At 50.7% G+C, this 18,418-nt stretch overlaps 1 protein-coding gene across 1 annotated transcript in view; it reads right to left on the bottom strand.

The window, feature by feature from the left end:
• Window positions 1-18,418, bottom strand: part of MDGA1 (MAM domain containing glycosylphosphatidylinositol anchor 1) — a 146,746-nt gene that overhangs the window by 29,740 nt on the left and 98,588 nt on the right. Inside the window, exon 11 of the mRNA XM_075497408.1 lies at window positions 869-1,046. Within this exon, the coding sequence (XP_075353523.1) occupies window positions 869-1,046 (178 nt within the window). The remainder of the gene's footprint in view (window positions 1-868; window positions 1,047-18,418) is intronic.

Raw genomic sequence — 18,418 nt, forward strand, 5'->3', positions numbered from 1 at the left:
AAGAAAACTCCACCCAAGGGGTGATCCCAGGATTGCACAGGGGAACCCTTCTGGTAACACAGTTTCTTTCTGGAGCACCCACTGGGATAGCACCCACTTAAATACCAAAGCTTGGTATCTGAGAGAGACATCAAAACAGTTCTGTGGAAGTTTGAGACAATAGGTATGCTGGGGACACCAGACACCTTGTCACTCTGCGGGACAAGAGGGTTGTGTGAAATCATGCAAGCATAGGAGGAGGGAGATCTGTACTTTCTGCTGAAATACAGGGTCCAAACTCCTGAGGGGGAGTAAAGAAATCATAGGGTTGTGGGAATGGGAAGAGTTGTGAGCTGTTGGGATGCTGGGGAGAGAAGCATGGTCAATGTATATCAATGAGATGATCTGGGATTCAGGGTACTGGACACAACAACAGGTTTACTAGTGACTAGTCAGGAAAGGAACTGTGCATTCAGCTCTGGAAGGCACTGAAACCCCCTGAAATCCTCTTACTTTTATGGGCATGTAGCTAATATGCAGTGTCCAGTGGCTGTCCTTAAAATATGCCATTGTGCCATGGGAGGCTGCAGCATGGCTTGAGTGGGGACTGGGGTTTTGGGGCTCTGCTGCCCACAGAGCAGAGAGTGCAAGTCAGAGCTGCCAAGTGAAGGATGAGTGGAGATCGGCCCTCAGAGGTCTCTACCTATCGCTCTGCATTGATGGCAACAGCCAAAACATGGCCAAATGTGATAGCGCTGTGCCATCAAAGCTCCATAGAGCAGAGAGGTCCACCCAAGGGTCACAGGAGACAACGTCTATGCATGCCCATGTCCCTAGGCCTGAGGCTCGGACCTGCTCTCGTAGCCAGGACCGAGGAGGAGACACCTACGTTCCATGTACCGGATGATGCGGGCGGCTGTATCTCCAGCCCCAAAGCTGGTGATGGGCGTCAGGCGAACTTCATAGCTCTGAGGCACTTTCAGGTTGGGCAAGATGTGCTCCAGCAACAGGCCTTTCTCCATTTTCTGCACAGGAATGAAGGTTTGGATGGTGTTTCTCTGAGCCAGCTGCATAGGAAAAGAACCCACACTGTTACAAAAATCCTGAAACTGGAAACCTGAGGGATCCTATCCACCATCTAACACCCTGTTCCTCCTCTTCCTATACAGACAAGTACACCTGGTTTATCAATGAGATCTTCATGCAGAATTGGTTTGAAAATTCCCAGCCCTGGTACAGAACAGCGATCAGGAGCCTGAGCTCTCCCCGAAAGGAAGCCTTGGGGTCCTCCTGAGGCAGGGGCACAACTTGAACTACGGGTCCTGGAGCAACTCTGTGTTAGAACCAACGTCTCCGAGAGGGGAGAAAGGAACCCAACTCACCTCCATTAGTGCACCAAGGTCCTGTGCACACACGGCAGGACATTTTGCCAAGATACCCTTCCGTTCACAATCACTGCTGCAGAACTCATTCATTTGCTGCCTGGGCCCTGTGGCATTTCATTTGGTGCCTCGCTGCGACCTGTCTACTGCCACGCTTCCTCAGCACCCTTCCACAGGATCCACCCTTGCATCCTAGCCCACGCTGCCTCTGCAGACCAGAGCAAGGGGTCCAGTTCAAGTCACTGTCCCCTGGAGTCACCCACAGGCTCCCTCTTTCACTGGTGCCCGCTGAGGAAGGAGCTGAACCATGCTAGCTGACCATTGTTCTGGCTGCTAAGGCAGCAGGGAAGTTTCAAGAAAACAATGGGAAAAATATCGTTGTTAAAATCACCACCACTAAAAATGATGAATTACGTGTCAGTGAAACTTCCCTGCCACAGTCATGCTTGCTTGGCGGGGGAAGGACAAAAACAAGGATTGCATTGTGAAGATACAATTTCCTGCCTGTTGCTGTGCAGTGCCTGGATCCTTGTGGCAAGATTTGGTGTTGATATGTTATTGGGGATGATGGTCCTGGTAAAAGGACCTTTGGCAGGGCTTTCCATGGCCCAGTGTTCACTGTCCCAGACACTAAGCCTCCCCCTGCCTTTGATGCATCCTCTAGGCTGACAGGTTTCATGCAAAGGCAGTTCTCCTGATAGGCAGGCTCAATGTTCGTCATTAACTCCAAAGTTACAGGACGACTGGCACCGGCATGCAGGGAGGAAGGTTTACAGTAAATCTGTCAGTGTGGAGAGTGTGGGGCAAGAAGACGGAGTGAGGGCACAGCAGGAGCGGAGGCCGTCAGCAAGGCAGGGCAGGGGAGCAATGCAGCTGTGGCACTTGGTGAAAAGAGGCACGTGCAGTCCCTCCTCTGCCTGCCTCCAGCCCTGAGGTACGCAACCGCGAGTTCAAACTCAAAAGCGATGGCTGCCACTGGAGAGCTTCCCATGCCAGAGCCCTGTTCATTTCCAACAAGGCCAGGACCCACCTCCTCACCGGAGCTGATCTGCCCACAGTTTGGACGGTGCTCCCAAATGAAGGGGAAGGGCTGAACCAGGTCCTGCCATGGTACCGTCTTGGGGCAGGGACTGGCCTCCGGGAATCCGTGGCTGCATGTGGTTCTCACAGTGAACAACAACTTTGTGCCTGCTTTACAGATTGTACCTAAAAGAGACCTTCGCACCTAAACAGATCAGGGTGCAAGCTGCTTGAGGAACTGCTTTCTGCACCCTCCTGCCCCGGGCAAGATGTGTCAGAGGGCCAGGGACTGCTCCCCTGCCTTCCCCCAGCTCAGTGCCTTCCCGCAAGGCACCTGGGAGCGGTCCCGGCGGGCAGGACCAGGGCAGTGCCTCTGGGAACCAAGCATGAACTTGGCACCGGGATGCTGCCAGGATCCGTTCGTATCAACAACGCCCCATCTGCACGCACGCAAGCTGGGTCCTGATCCAACTGGCATGCCTACCGCTCAGCCCTCCCATCTGCCAGCCCTCCGCACCGCCACTCTGCCAGGCAAGAGCAGAGCTGGCTCCCCGTGGCAGCGATCTCACCTGGGGTCATTAGCACCAGACCCCCAGTTATTTGGGAGGGGAGGAGGGGTCACAAGCCAGAAGCAGGAGGCTGGAGCAGTATGGCTCCTGGCATGGGGCTTTTTGGGGAGCGGAGCCTGACTGGGGGGGCTGGTGGCAGCTCCTCCCTGCAGGTTGCCATGAGCCGGAGCGCTGGGAAGGCAGCCAGCAAATAGGAGGAGGTCAGGAGCCATTTCCCTCGTCTAGACATAACCTTTAGAAGAGAAACAAAATGGAGAGTCAGAGAGAAGCCTGAGGGTGAGAATCAGGCAGTGCAAATTCCACCTCAGCTGGGAGTTAGGTGGAATTTGGGTATCTAAAGCCTCTGGGAGCAATGTCAAATCACTTACTCTCCCACATCACCTAATCCAGGACTAACTGAGAAATCAGCCTCCAGTCTGGACTGCAAAGCTCTAGATCCCCCAGTTGAGTCTATCCTCAGGGGCACGTAGCTTTAACCAAATAAATAACTGGCTGTCACCCAGGTTTGGCTGTGAAACAGCGATTAATAAAGGCACGTATGCCCTCCATGGGTCGCAACTCTCCTGCTTCCCAGGAGAGACCTGGATCACTAGGTAATGGGAAAGGCACAGCCGGGGCCTGGCAAGTACCTCCTCCTGGAGCACAGGGGAAAAGCTTTGCGAGGGTCTTTTCCCTCCACCAAATACCTTGGACCCAATTCTTCTCTCAGCCTGTGTCCCGTCTCTATTCAACCTGCTACTTGGACAGGCACAGCAAGGCTGCCCTCCACACATCCTCACTACAGTCCCTACGGTCCTGGCATCCCGACAGACCTGGCCCGGGATGTCTTTGGAAAGACTGGCTCTTCTGGGTGAAAAGCAGCATGGGCCAAACTTCTCCCCTGGGCTAGCTGCAGCCGTCAGGAGAAAGGCCCAGGTGGACAGACAGCACAGTTTAAAGGGCATGAAATTAGTGCAAGGGAGAAAAAGGGGACAGCTCCAGCCAGCACTCGCTCTGTGCACACAGAGCAGATGCCTGCTTGCAGTCCCCAGCACAGGTCCAGCAGACAGAGACATTAAGGCCAAGGTCTGGCTTTGCCTCCCCCTTCCTAAACGTCCTTTGCCTCCCTGATTGCCAGCAGCAGGTCTGTGCAGAGCTGCATGCATCAGTCCAGCAGGAACCCAATTTTTAATCCTCCGCTTCAGTTGCCTGCTGCTGCCCTTGTTCTCCTGCTCCGTGCGTGCTCTTCTCCCATGCTACCCAGGTATCTTCTTCCCTCCACCCCCTCCTCAGCCTCCTTCCTCCTTCTGATCATGCTGGCCCAGTGCTCCAGCTTAATATTGCTGCGGTGCAGTTAATAAAGCAGAGGCAGACGCAGAGGACAGTGAAACGCTGGCCACCTTATTAGAGATGCTGAAGCCTTGGTGGAGGATCTCACGCAACAAGCTCATTCATCACCAGGCTCAGGACGCTGCCAGTGGGGCCAGAATAAGAGCACAGCGCGATGCACAGCCTCATCTCTGCCTTCACCTCCTTTCATTTCCAATAATGAGAGGGAGGGGATGGGAAGGGAAAAAACAAACAAACCCAGTTTCTACCAGCTGGCTGTGAATATCACACAGGCTGCAGAGGGGAGAATGTTCTTGCAGAACGGGTTCCCTAAAAACACCTTACAGAGGGCAAAATCAGCCCCATGTGGGATGTATGTATTCACATGCACAGTGTGCAACCTGTTCCTTTCCCCTGTCACTTGCAAGCAGTAGTAGCAACCAAGGGAGAGCACACTCACATGCTCATATGTAATTAGCCATCAAGCCTCCGGGACCTGCAAATTAGGGTTGCCCTTTCTCATTCCTCACCATCACATTCTGTTGGTAGGTATTGTCTGCCCAGTCCCCTGTCTTATCATTTGAGCTGGCTCGTGATGCTTAGAGAGTGCTTGTCCCTCTGTGGCCAGCTGAGCCGGCTCACGGGTCCAGGAACACACACCAAGAGCCTCAGAGAGAAAAGCAGGATGCCACGCTGCCACTGGCCCCTGCTTCCATCCCAGCTGGGACGCTGTCACAGCAGAGGCGTCCAAAGTATGACACAGCCACATCTACATTTTCTGTTTATGTAGGCTATTAAAGGAAAAAAGGATGTTGTTTTCAGACTGAATGATGTTTAAGCCAGGTACCTATCAGCTAACAGACATAATAAAGCCAAAGGATATTAATAAACACATCTGTCAATAGTTAATGCTGCAGTCCTGCTCAACAAACCGCACCATGGATTCACAAGGCCACGATAACCTACCTGTGCTGGGACTTGGTGTGACCTGCACAGCCACGCATGTGGTCTCACAACCAGCTGCACATTAAGCAGCTGCATGCTTGGTCAAGGGAGAAATTAGAAAGAAAACCTGTTTCATCACCAAGCCCCAGGGAATTGTTGCAAACACCAGCTAGAAAAATGTACATTAAAATCATGCAGATTCCCTAACAAGCTGATCGAAGCAAAGAAACTGCTCTGCGGGCATCCAGCTTCCCAGCATTGCTATTCACTCCTGCCACTCTGTGCTTACTTGTCCCGCCTCTTCAGCAACTTCTCAGCTCAGGGCACGAGTGCCAGCTCTGCTTTCCAGTATCTCCCCTCCAAATCCTTTCCGCACGCGCTCGCTGTCTCTCCCTTTTTTCTCAGCCTCATTCAAATTCCCCTGGCTGATCCTTCCTGCAGCACAAACGGGACTGCCCGCGCTCCCACTCTGTCCTCGCCAGCTAACTGCAGACACGGGGCGCTGGGAAAGCTCCCAGCTCCCGTCCCCAGCCAGGCTGGCCTCTCCGAAGGGAGAGGAGACGGCAGAGAAAGGCAGGCTGGTGTGGCCCAGCAGCCTTGCACGCAGGGTCCCTCCCTCCGACAGGCTCTTCCTTGCTCCCTGTACAGCTCCACAGACAGATGCTGTCTCTGGCACGCGTGCAGGCGGGGCGTTAGGCTGAGTACCCCCACCCCAGCCCTCCTCTCTCATCTGTGAGAGTCAGGACACTCTGGAGAGCAGACGCGCACGGGACCAGGGGCCGTGGGGAGCCTGGTGGTGCAGGCAGCGCGGGTATCTCAACTAGGCTTGAAAGAAGCACGGGGAGATAATGTGGACAAAATAATCTTCAACTGCCTGTGCAGCTGGTGGGCTGCACTCTTCAAGCAACCAGCGATTAAGGTGGTCTTCAAAGCTCAGCACCGTGGCAGCGGTGGGTGCAAGGGCATCCGTGTCTCTTGTGCCCAGGAGAACAGACAGTCTCAGCCAGGCTGCCCATTTTCTCATCAGGCATAGACATCCCAGTTTAGCATGGTCCAGGGGCCTGAAGAAGGTGACAGCAGCAGAAGGGCACTTTTCCTCTAACAGGCAATACCACTCAGGTTGTGAAAGAGCCTCCCATTTTTACCAGTTCAGCCTGCTTGCCAACAATCTTGGACACATTATATAGCTCTGTCCTAGGGGGCTGCAGGCACCGTCTCATATCAGATTTCCCCTGTGGCCGCACCTGCCATGAACTCATCCCAACAAAATCCAGCTCCTTCCAAAGGGAGTGTTGTTCACAAAGACCAGAAACAATCACACCATTGCCCTCAACATGATGGGACTGGCAGTGTCTGTGGCCTTAAACTGGTGACAGCCAGGAAAGATACTCCCAAGCACCCCATCCTAGGGACTGAAAGGGGCTGAGCTTTCTTAGGTGCTAGTGACAACTCCTGGGATGAACACGTGTCTCTGCAATGCAAAATACCCTGCTACCTCAGCAGACACACCTTGCCCTCGATTTCTGCTCCAACTGCACCTCCAAAGCTACAGGATGCCTTGCAGAGAGGTAACTTCAAAGAGTTTAGATGCCATGGACTTCTTAAAGTTAAAAAAGTTTAAAAAAAAGAAAAAAAAAAAGGAAAAGATGATGTCAGGATTTACGTGTGTCAGAGTTTACAGTGTCAAAGATTGAGAGCAAGTTATCCAAGGGCCAGACCCATTCTCTATTGCTGGAGAATGAGAGCCCAGGAGTTGAGTTCCATGGGTAGAAACAAGATCATTGCAAATTCCTTGGGAAAAGAGGAATGAAAAATGCTCAGAAACAGAGGCAGGAGGGAGGTGGGGACAGAGAATTTTAGGAATCTCTCCTGAACATGAGGCTCCAATATTTTCCACAATGATGGAAAAACTCGCCATAAACGTGTCCCTTCTCTCTCACTTCTTCCCATGGTCTTTCTGACACACAGCAATGGATTGAGATTCTGGTCCTTGATGTCACCTTGGCATCACTGGACAGAGCGGAGGAAGATGGTTTCTCTTTGACATTGCAGTTGAACACCACAGATTTGATTCTTGCTCTCCGTATTTTGGCAGAGGGATAAAACCCCTCTGCACTGGCAGCCCCCTCCTATCCTCCAGGAGTTCCAAGAAGGGAAAAGCACAGCCACGTTCAGGGACACAGCAGGGGAAGTACACTCCTGGCTGACAGAGTCCAGTCCCCTGTCATCACAGGGGTTACCTCTGCTTATTCATTTTATGAATGTACCACATCCCATCTTAAAAGCCATTCCCGTTAGGCCTGCTCCTCCCACTGGACGGCTGTTCCGGAGCCTGACCACCCTAATGTTCTCATTTCCAGCCTAAATTTATTCACAGGCAGCTTGCACCCAGTTGATCTTGTGACAATATTGTCCTTTAGCTTAAACGGCTCTTTTCCCTCCCTGCTGCTTGACCCCCTGGTGTTTTTATAGACAGCAATCACACCCCCTCTCAGCCTTTGCTTTGCTAGGCTAAACAAGCTGAGCACTCTGTGCTTCCTCTTGTAACACAGACTCTCACTTTCCCTGATCTACTCTATAATCCATTTCTGCATGATCCCACTTGCTGGAGGTGGGTATCCCAGCCCTGCATATAGGATGCAGTAGCACTTCTCCACCTTGCCTAGAAGTACTTCAGGCTTCACCTAGGAGTACATTTGCCCTTTCTAACACCTGCATCTTACCACCAGTTCCTTGAAGTCAACTCACTCACCCACATCATTCCTCCACTTCAGTCATTTCCCACTGATGAGCTCCCGGCTTGCAGCAGATTCCTCTAATAGCACTCTCCACATGCGTGACCTTGCATTTGTACTGCTGTATTTCATCCCACCTGAACCACTCAAGTAGTTTTCTGTCTTTCAGATCTTCCTTAGGATATCCTGATCCTTCACTGAGGTGGCATTGCCTCCCAGCCTGGCGTCAGCTGCACAAAATTTCAGCAGAACAATCCTAATAGGGGATGCGGATCTGACTGGCTGGTATCAGCCATGGGGAAGATGCCTGCCCCCTCAGCAGGGTAGGTGCCATCTGGAAAAGCCATTTGGGTAAGTTTTGGGTAGTGGAGAAATTTGGTTTGAGTATGAAGACAGTCACTGTGATGTTTCTCTATAATCTCTCACCAAGCTTCCTGTGCCTGTCAGATTGGATTAAAACATTTTCCTGGGTTAGTACTTCATCACCACCTTGAATGGAAATGATGTCAAGCATTAAAAGCATCAATTAAAGGGCTAGTATAAGTTTAAACTTGGATTTATTTCATTTTCCTTGCTTGATGACCATTACTCATTAGGAGTTTCCAGAGCAAATAATCACATTGCAAACATAAAGTTGGCATTTGGCAGACAAGCACACCAGCGAACTGAAATTCATGCCTATGTTGTTCATCAGTCAAGCACACAGGTTCAGATCTGGGGGTTAAGCAAGCATGGATGGCCAAAGCAAATCCATTATTCAGTCTAAATGAGGAGTCCTAGAAGCTTTTTCTCCTAAATTGTCCTTAGCAGGAGGCTCCTTCTCTGGGCTGAGACATCCCCAGCTCCAAAGAGAGAAGCAGCTGCGACCTTCAGTAGCTACTGAGGACAGCTGGAGCCACCCAAGCCAGGAGACAGTCTCTCTCTCTTCCTCTAACACACGCAATCAGCTGCCCATCCTCATTAGGTGCCGAGAGCAGCAGTTTACAGCTTCCCAGAGAAGCCAAATTGGTGCTGTCATGAATTACTGTAAGTGCTTGTTCCACACTCTTCAATAATGTCTTTCATTAGGGGCTGATCAGAAAGCAATATGTATTTTATTAGCATATGTTCCCCGGTCTAAAAAGAATAGACCTAATCTTCACTCTGTCAGGGAGACAGTCAAGTAAAAGCCTTAACTGAGGCACAGCATGACTGGCAACTTCATGAGCCATAGGCTTACTGGGGCATCCCACAGCTGCACGTCCTGAGGAGGGGGAGCACAGGAACTGGAGAAGAAAAGCATAAACTAGCACCTAAATTTGGTGATAGGTGGAAAGGGAGGGAGAGCCACACGCTCCACAGTCTGTGCAAGGAGCCTGCGTTGGTGTCGTCGTGGTTGGTACGGAGCTAGACAGGTTACGTGCATGTCTATCTACGCTTGTTATCTCTCTCCTACTGTCTCACAGACATATCTTCGATCCTGAAGGCACATGTGGTCCTTCTGTTCAGACTGGAAGCTCTATACTGCTGCTGCTGCAAGATCCTACCTGTTCTTGACTATGCACTGCAGAGCCTGAAATAATCTGTCTGCAGCATGGGCATACGCTGAATAAGGGACAACATCCCTCATGTTGCTTCACAGCCCCCTCCTGCCCAGAGCAATGGTTCCCATCTCTTTTGAGGCTCCCATCTGAAAATCAGCACTGCTCGGTGCCTTACTGGATCCAACTTTATTTCCATCCCTGATCTCAGTGAGTACAGTCTCTTCTTCCATCTATTCCCTTGCACTGGACGTGACTGCCTGCAGCCAGACCCACATACGTGTTTACATACCGTGCTGTCAGCACTTCTGGCTCCAGGAAGAAAAATCAAGCAGGCTCTGCATAGCCCAGGTTTGCTCAGCTGCAACTGGGTTGAATTCTGAGACATTTTGTCTATAATATGGTTGTGACTTAGCAAGGGAGACATGCTCCACCAACAGGAGTTGCCATCTCCCAGGCCTCTTTTTTTGCGTTCTCTACAGACGCTGGCAGAGCCCACCGGTAGGGCACCTTTACCCGTAAAAACAACAATTAATAAAGGATGGGGCTATTGCTTACCGGAGCAGAAACAGCCTGTGTGTGGGACTCTGGGCTTCCCAGTCTGGCACACCTAATTAAAGTATATATGTAAGTATCACTCCAGAGCCTATGGCCACCACCTCTAACTCGGCTGCGCTTCCAGTCCTGTCTCTAGCAAAGAAGGGGTAGGCAGCACAGCATATGCAGGGAGAGCTATAAAGCCCTTCACATTACTCCATGCTGCCTGCATAAGTTTCATTTCTTTATGAAACACAGTCAAAACATCTATCTAGTGCCTACTACTGCCTGTTTGTCACTAGCTACGGGAGAGTCTACAACGCCGTTCCAAACCCTCCCCCCTTCACACTCTCCTATCATCTCCAACATGTTCTAGGAAGCGAGAGCCGGGAAAAAAACCCGAAACCAAAACCAAAAAAGGAAACAGAAACAAAAGAAAGAAGAGGTGGAAAATTGGAGGGGGAACAGGGAAGGGGAAGAAGGTGCACAAAGAAAAGACTCTGAAGCAGTAGGAGGAACATGGGCTGACTAATGAAAACAACAGATGAGCGGAGAAAATGGGAGGAAGCTGCATCACAGCCTATCAATAGGGACTCTCAGAAAGACTCAGTAACTAGCATGTACCCCTTGAAGCCACCAAAGGAGTGTGGATAAGAGATGTACACAAAGGACTCACTTTTATCATTGATACCTGGCAAGCATTTTTCATCCTGTGCTCAGCTTTGTAAAACACAAGCCAACAGCCTGCTGGATATGAACAGGCACAATGGTGTCAAAACAACATCTCAAGCCTGCAAGGCTGATATGAGGGGTATATTGGTTGGAAGAATGTGATTATCTCTTCTCTCACATTCTCCTTACCCTGAATGAGCACTGAACAGTGGTGTTAGGAGCTAGAGATAGATGAGATTTTGCTACTAGATGTGTTTTAAGATCACATGAGCCTTTCCAGCGAGATTATTTGTACTGTTCTTCTCAGGCACTGTAACTATTCCAAACAGAGCTAAGAGTGGGAAAACTGTTTGTAATTATTCCCTTGTACTAGGAAAATCAAACAACATTCTGCTTGCTCTCTTGCACAGTCAAGTACTTGAATTGCATTAGGAGCAGTACTTATGAAAAGTGAATGTTAAGACAAAATCTCTGCTGCAAGGCACCTTATGAATGGCAAGCCACCTTGTAAAACCTTCAGCTATCCTGTTTTGGGCAGGTTACCTTACTTGCTTTGCATAATCAGAGAAGAAAAATGGTACCATGAGGCATAACTAACCTGCCACCATTCATATTACCAATTTTCCCAACTAACTGATTGCAAATGATCTGTGGACCAGGGATAACCAGCTCAGGAAAACCACAAATCATACTGAAGAGCAATTTGTGAATGCAAAAAGACAGAATTAGTCAGACTAATTCATTAGTTAGGCATCGTTTGCTAAGCTCTTGTGGGCAAAGGGAACTCTCAATAGCAGCATTGGAAGATGTTAGGCAGACCTAAGGGGGAAGCCTCATCCCATGGCTCCCAGCCATTTCCACTGAACTCACCTGACCCATCGGTGCCAGTCAGGCCTGTATCCAGCTTCTCTGGCCAGCCTTGTAGGAATCACTCTGATCCTCTGACAGGGCTAACAACATCCATGGCTGGGCAGACACATCCACCTGCAGTGAGCAATGGCCAGGAGGAAACTCTCTTCCTTACCATTGCGGGGAAGCTCTGCTGTTGCCGACTTAGCCAGTAAAGAATGCATGCATGAAATGTGGAAAAAGCTCCTTGTTTCCCACCCCCACCAAACTTCCAGCTGTCCTGGAGTCTTCCCTTACAGCACAGGTAGAGAGGACCTTGTTCTAGCAGCAGGTCTCATCGACACATCATCCCCCATGACAGATCACTAGGGATGAAAAGAGAGATTGCTCAACGTGCTGTCAGCTGCAGTGGCTGACGTTGTGTCCCATTTTCAGGCAGCAGAGAGCACAGCTGAGGTAGGATCCTGCCCTCTCCGCTCCCAAATGCCTGTGGCAAAGTTGCTGCTCTACCCCCAGGTCCCACACAGAAATCTCATTAAGCTTCAAGCACAGCTTGTCCATCAAATGCTATTGATCAGCCAGCTCTCCTTCCACCAGCACCCACCTGCCACTCAATCCCCCTGCATGTCCCAAACCTCTCCTCCTCTCGCAGGCTAAAAAGGCAGTGCCACCTCTCCCTCCTCTTGCTTTCCCTGGCTTTGCATCATGATGGCTGTTCGAACCATCCCCCAAGCACACCTCCTGTTGACACACTGGCTTCTTTCTTCATCCTTTTCCAGCTCCCTCAGAGCTGAGTTCCACACGGCGTCACGCATGCCACTAGCACAACTGAAGGCAACTGACTTGAGAGCAAAAATGTAATCTGCCTATTCTCACTGCCTGAACAAAATTTCAAATAAAAAAAAAATTAAAAAAAAAAAGAGCATCAGTGGGGGAGATGGGGGCGTTAGAGCTGAAAAAAACCACCTTTTCCTGCTACAGAGGATGGCTCAGCAGGTAGGTGGAATTGCGTTGATTTGATGTTGTCCCACACGACAGCAGACTGCGATCAGACATCAAACTGGCAGCTAAGGTAGGCAAAAAAGAAGACAGGACTAAAGAAGCTTTCTGGCAGGTGTGACTTATAAGCCATCCTACAACAGAAGGTCTGCTTCGAGATTCAGTCCTGGGCAAACATGGTGGGGCGAAGTCACTGCAGTCCCCAGTCCTAGTGCCAGTGAGACAGGACCAGCACAACCCGTATCAAGTGAAATGATGAACAGTAAAGGGATGTGCCATTTGTCACACCCCACAAGTGTTTTGATCCGTGCAGCATCTCACGTGCAGCCAGGGCCACCATCTGCTGCTTCACGGGAAGCTACGCTCCTTTCCTCGCTGCAGCTGGATGGGACTGCGATGCTCGAGTAGGGAGGAGGGAAGGAAAAGGGACTCGCACATCTGTTTTCCATGTGCGCTGCCTATGTCCCACACCGGGGCATCAAACTGGGTAAGCAGCCTCTCAGCAAGAGGACTTCTCGGTGGATGCGGCACCACAAGCCCTTTCCCTTTTTCCAGGTACCACCAGGCGAGTGCACCACAGGTCACCTTTTATCCAGAGCAGGATGGGGCCATCCCCGCTTTACAAGCCACAACTCCATCCTTTAAGCTTTTCACCTTCTAGTATGAAAAGGAGTTAAGAGGACAGCCTCTTGTCATAAAACCTCACTGTGTCACCTCCTCAGCTCCTGCAGCGTCCCCCAGCTGAAAACCCCACCGCAGCACTAGTGGGGGGACGCACAGGATGGGGCCACTGGGGCACGGTGCCCCAGTGAGCCTCGGGATGCGGGCTATGGACCCGGGCCTGTCGGCAGCCCCGCGCGAGGTGTTACCTTGGTGATGGCAGCGTTGCCCAGACAGCAGGTAATCCCCCGGAGGCAACAAAATGTTAGACCCTTGGTTTGTGAAGCGAGTCCGGTCACCCCTGCCTGCCTTGCGCAGAGCTGCCTTCTTTCCTAGCCCTTGGCATCCCCCTGGCCCCGAGGTGCAGCCCTCAGGCCACCCCCGAGGCGCTGGCTGCTCAGTTTCCCAAGAAGCTTCGCCTGAAGCCATGGTTGTGTCTGCAGAAGAAAAAGGATTTCGTTCACCTCCCAGAGCACAGGGCTGGGCTGCTGCAGGGGCCACCACCCGCTCAAGTACTCCACCACCCGCTCGAGCGCACCGCCTTTCTGTGTTCATAGCCTTTCCTAACCTGGGGCCCAATAAACAAGTGGGCTTACAATATCTAGAAGCAGAGAAAGTGATACTGCATGTGTCCATCTTGGTTTTATACTCTTCTCCAGACAATGGCTACTGCTGAAGATGGGAGGAGACAAGCTTTTGGCATGGATGTTCTCACTCCTGATGAATACAGGGCTGGGTGGATTAGCTTGCTCTGGAAGTTTGTCCTACCCTGGCTGCACAAACTAGCTGTTTGTTTTATTACAGGGTTGCTTACAAGCATTGGAAGATACATCCAGCTTCACTAGGCTGGTTCCTCATGTGCCAAGGGCCACGCACGTGGGTTCATCAAACCATGGTGGTGCACGAATGGGGGAAGCGTAGTGGTGAAAGTTAACAGTGTTCTCAACTAAACATTTATGTAAAAGACGATGGGCTGGTGCGCTGCTTGCTCATCCTCCCGTTTGAGTAATACCACCCCTGCTTGGTGCGTGAAGAGAACGGGAGATGTCCCTGCCCCGCTCTGTGCGCCCGTGGAGGGGCGGCCGGCTCTGTGCGCTACTGAAGCCAAAGACCGACAGCAGCTGAGAGACGCTGCCAAAGAGGGCTCAGAGGAGAGCAAAAGAACAACTCAGAGGCAGAAATGAAGCAATACAGATCCACAGCCCGTGGGCCTCGGCATAAAACCTCTCCCGCTGCGTTGCGATGGCCATCAGCAGAGTTAACCTTCCGCTCTAATCACAATCATTAAATTCCTGCTAACGCCCCTGTCCTATGTCTGTCCAAACAGCTCTGTTATCTGTCACCTCCCCACACGGTGAGCCCGGCTCCCCACTGCCGCAGCTCTCATTAACGCTGCTCTGGCTGGCTGATGAGGCAAGTGGCAGCCGGCTCCGGAGCCCAGATGAGTTTTGTAGACAGCAGGGGATGTTTATCCAACATGGGAGGGATGAAAGTACAAACAAAGAGAGACCGTACAATTACTCAGGCATCGCACAGGGCCAGTCTCATTAAAGACAGTCTCCCTGACAGGAATTAATCTGAAGTGACAACCCAGTGAGCTAATTCAGCAAATGGGTCTGGGGCTTGGCCCGGTGCAAATTTCAGGGGTCTGTCTGGCAGGTAGAGCTGAGCCTGCTCCGAGGAGGGGAAAGGCAGGAATGTGTTAAGCTGGCCCCGTTCTGGCCCGAGCCCGCGTATCAGAAGGTACGGAGGAGATGGCAGCCTCAGGTCTCCTTGAGGGGCACAATGAAGATTAAACTTCCCTACTGCACCAATACCTTCTCTTTCCTCTTTCTCTTGCAGCCTCAGGTCACGGATGGGTTCCAGCTCATTAAGTGCGCAGTAATTCTGTCACTATCCCCTGTAACCGTAACCACCAGCCCAACTCAGATCTTTCCTCCAGGATGCAACCTGCTTGCAATATTAGATGGCTTTTCATTTCTCTTTAATGTTAAAGCAGAGCTCTGGGAGGGGATAAAATACACAGAGAGAAACAAGCAACTTAAAAGCTTTTTATTTTTTAAGCAAAGATCTGGTTTGGGGAGGCTACTTTGAATCCCCAAGCAATGAAAAACATTTTCAGTTGGAGTGCAGTGCCTCAGTGCCTTTCTATGCTACAAGAATACATGGAAGAAAAAAAGCTGACCAAACAAATAGCCCAAAAGCCTCACGGCATCTACCCACAACCAAACCACCCAAGGCTGTGAACTCATTAAGTTCACTGGCTAAGGTGAAGTAAGGTGGTTGGCTTTTGGATCAGTTGCCTTGGGGCAAGAAAGGAAAAACCTCCCAAGCCGTCAGGACAGACGTCTGTGAGGCCCCTGCCGCTCCTCAGTGGGGATGGTTTCCCCTCTGAATTGCCACTCAACTCAATGCCGCTGCCGAAGCCCACCTGACCGATGCACTCCGAGAAATAACAGCCTATTTGCCGAGACATACAACAGAGGCTTTACAAGAAGCTTGCTCCACGTTGCTATCGTATGTGCTTTGCCTGGGTCAGTGGCTCCAAGCTGTCAGGCTGTTTATTTGGTTTTAATCGAAAGTTAATTCTTATTCTGCTGGAACTGGTACATCTGCTGCACCGCTCAGCCTGCTCTGCAGTGCCGAGAACAATCGGCTCCCATGGAAATGCACCCACCTGTCTTGCTGGGAGCCCCCATGCATCGCTCAGGAAACCGAATTCCCCCAGACTGCTTGCAATCCCCCCAGGAATGCCCAGCTAGCCCTCAGAAGCTGTTGAATAGGAAGGGTTGGAGGAGCCACAGCACCAGTCAATTAATAAGCAGCACTTTTACTCTCATCCAGCCCCATTTTCAGCAGCTGCAGCAAGCAAATTTAATTCAAGGGTTCCCAGGTGCCTTGCAAAGCATCCTGCTACTTAGGGATCTTCATATTACATATGCCAAGAGCTCTTCATACAAACTGGGGAGAGCAAAATGAAAACCAGCAAAGCATTTTACAACCAGTGGGCATCCCAACTGGCTGCCCTTTGGATTCCAGCTCAGCAAGAGTTAACATCTCCCAGACAGCCCCTCACCACCCTGAGACTGCACGCTGCTGCTGTCCCGTTCATCCTTAAGACGCTGAAGAGCACCTGCCACCGGCCACAGAGGCTGGGGAGCTCCCAGGGCTGGAGGAGAAGGTGGGCTGGCTGGCTGGGTAAGCTTTCATCAGCTTGATGTTAGCAAGAAATCAGTCATGACTGGCCACGTGTAAGGCCCGTTTTATCCGAGGAGAATATTCCACTTCAATCCCAGCTCTCTAGGGGGATTTCTGTGCCACCACAGCTAGTGCCTGGAAGCCAGTGTATCCAGCGAGGAGGGCACACAGGCAAACAGCAGCTCCTCATTCAGGCAGACAAATCCCCGTTCTTAAGAGCTCTCCTGTCAGCAATGCTTTTAAGCTTTTGAGCTTTTCACAGTTATATTCAGTAATGTCACCATGTTCTGTGGTCCAGCGATGGAACAGCAGGACAAGAAGCTTAGCCCAGGCACCCCAGCACGGAGAAGAAGGTGCGACAAAGCAGCAAAGCCTGCGGGACGTGGAAGAGGGTGACGGCCCAAGGGAAGGAACGAAAGGTCAGGAGCTGTCACGAGGCTGCTTGGAGCCCAAGTGAGACATCGTGGGGCAAACACCAGGAAGGCAAGACGGGAGCACAGAGGCAGCTCTGGGAAGAGGCAAGTTGGAGACAAGAGGAGATGTGATCCTCTGGGACAAGGAAATGAGAAATACTCAGTGAGACCTCAGTGTGGCACATGGAGGTGGAGACCTCACCACGAAATGCAAGCGTCTTTGTCGTCAGGGGGCCAGGAGGAGGCCATACCATGAAACTCTTTTCCAGAGTGTTTCCTGCCTGTGCTTGATAGAAGTGGGAGCAAATCTCCCCCGCTTCCTCCTCGCTCTGCCCTCCCTTATTCAGACGCAGGCCACTACGATGGCACCCATAGCCATTTTTAAGAGCCTACCCATACATGAGACTGGGCTACAGCAGGGCCACGGTATAACACTCCTCTAAAACACACCACTCAATAGTCACAACTATGTAGTGATGCTGCAAAAGAAACATTAACAGCAGTAACTGATGAGGTATGAACAAAACCGGGGGGGGTGTTTAAATTTCCACAGGCACTCAGTTTCCTTCATGTCATAATTTAAAGCAGAAACATGATTTTCCCTTTTCTTGATCCCTTTCAGTAGGAGCTAAATGAGGAACAGATCCAAGATTACTTTCAGGCACTGTGCAAAAGGAAAAAAAACCTCAGCATCACTGGAGAAGGATAAAAACCACAAATTAGTTCGTTGAGTTGCAGTGCTGATAATAGCAAAACTCGGCTAAGAGGGAAGGGGTACTGTGACAAACTGCCTTCATTATTAGAGGCTCCCCTGTGTCCTGTATTATTATTAAGCACTGACAATGTGCTCCACGCAGTTTGAGTAACAAACAAAGGCTGTCCCACCCCAGAGAGCTCACAATCAAACGGAGACATAAAACTGGAGCCTACTGTGCAGTCCTAGAGGAAAGAGACACTTGTATCTTTTTAATTATTTTGTTTTCTATCTACAGTAAACAAACTTTTCCTTGCAAAATGCATTTGCTTCCAAGCTACCACTGAATGGCAAGAACCACCAATTTTAAGTGTCCCCATTTCTTAAAAATGTTGAACGCAGGCACTTTGCTGAGCATGGATTAAAGTACGTGGCAATCCTGCTAGGTAAATGCGCTCTTTAAAAACATCAGACTCTTTTCCCTAACCTTCTCCAACCAGTGATCTCTTCAGATTTCCCTCAGTTCTTCCTCCCCCTCTGGTATGATTTCTCTTCAGACTCAGAAACCTTGAAACCCACTTCTCTTCCCCTGCAGAGTTTATATAGTCCAAATAGCTTCATTACTGTGACAGTACAAAAGCCCTTCTGCAACACAAACAGCTGATGACTTTTTCCTGCAGTTCCTGCCTGGAGAGCTCTTCAGCTTATTCCCTTTATTTCAGACGAGTGAGGAGGGTGGAATTCCACTCGCTTGAGTCTTTGGCCTATAAAATCTACAATACCTACTAATGACTGTGGGGTTTTGTTCACATTAAAACCCCATTCAGAACACTGAGCATGAACAGTCCGATGGGAGGTAGCGGGCTTTGAAAGCCCTCGATCGTACCCAACACCAGACGTAAAAACGAATACCAAGCTGTGCACTTGGCCTGTCTCTT

The sequence above is a fragment of the Mycteria americana genome, chromosome 3, assembly GCF_035582795.1.
Source record: "Mycteria americana isolate JAX WOST 10 ecotype Jacksonville Zoo and Gardens chromosome 3, USCA_MyAme_1.0, whole genome shotgun sequence".
Classification (NCBI taxonomy): domain Eukaryota; kingdom Metazoa; phylum Chordata; class Aves; order Ciconiiformes; family Ciconiidae; genus Mycteria; species Mycteria americana.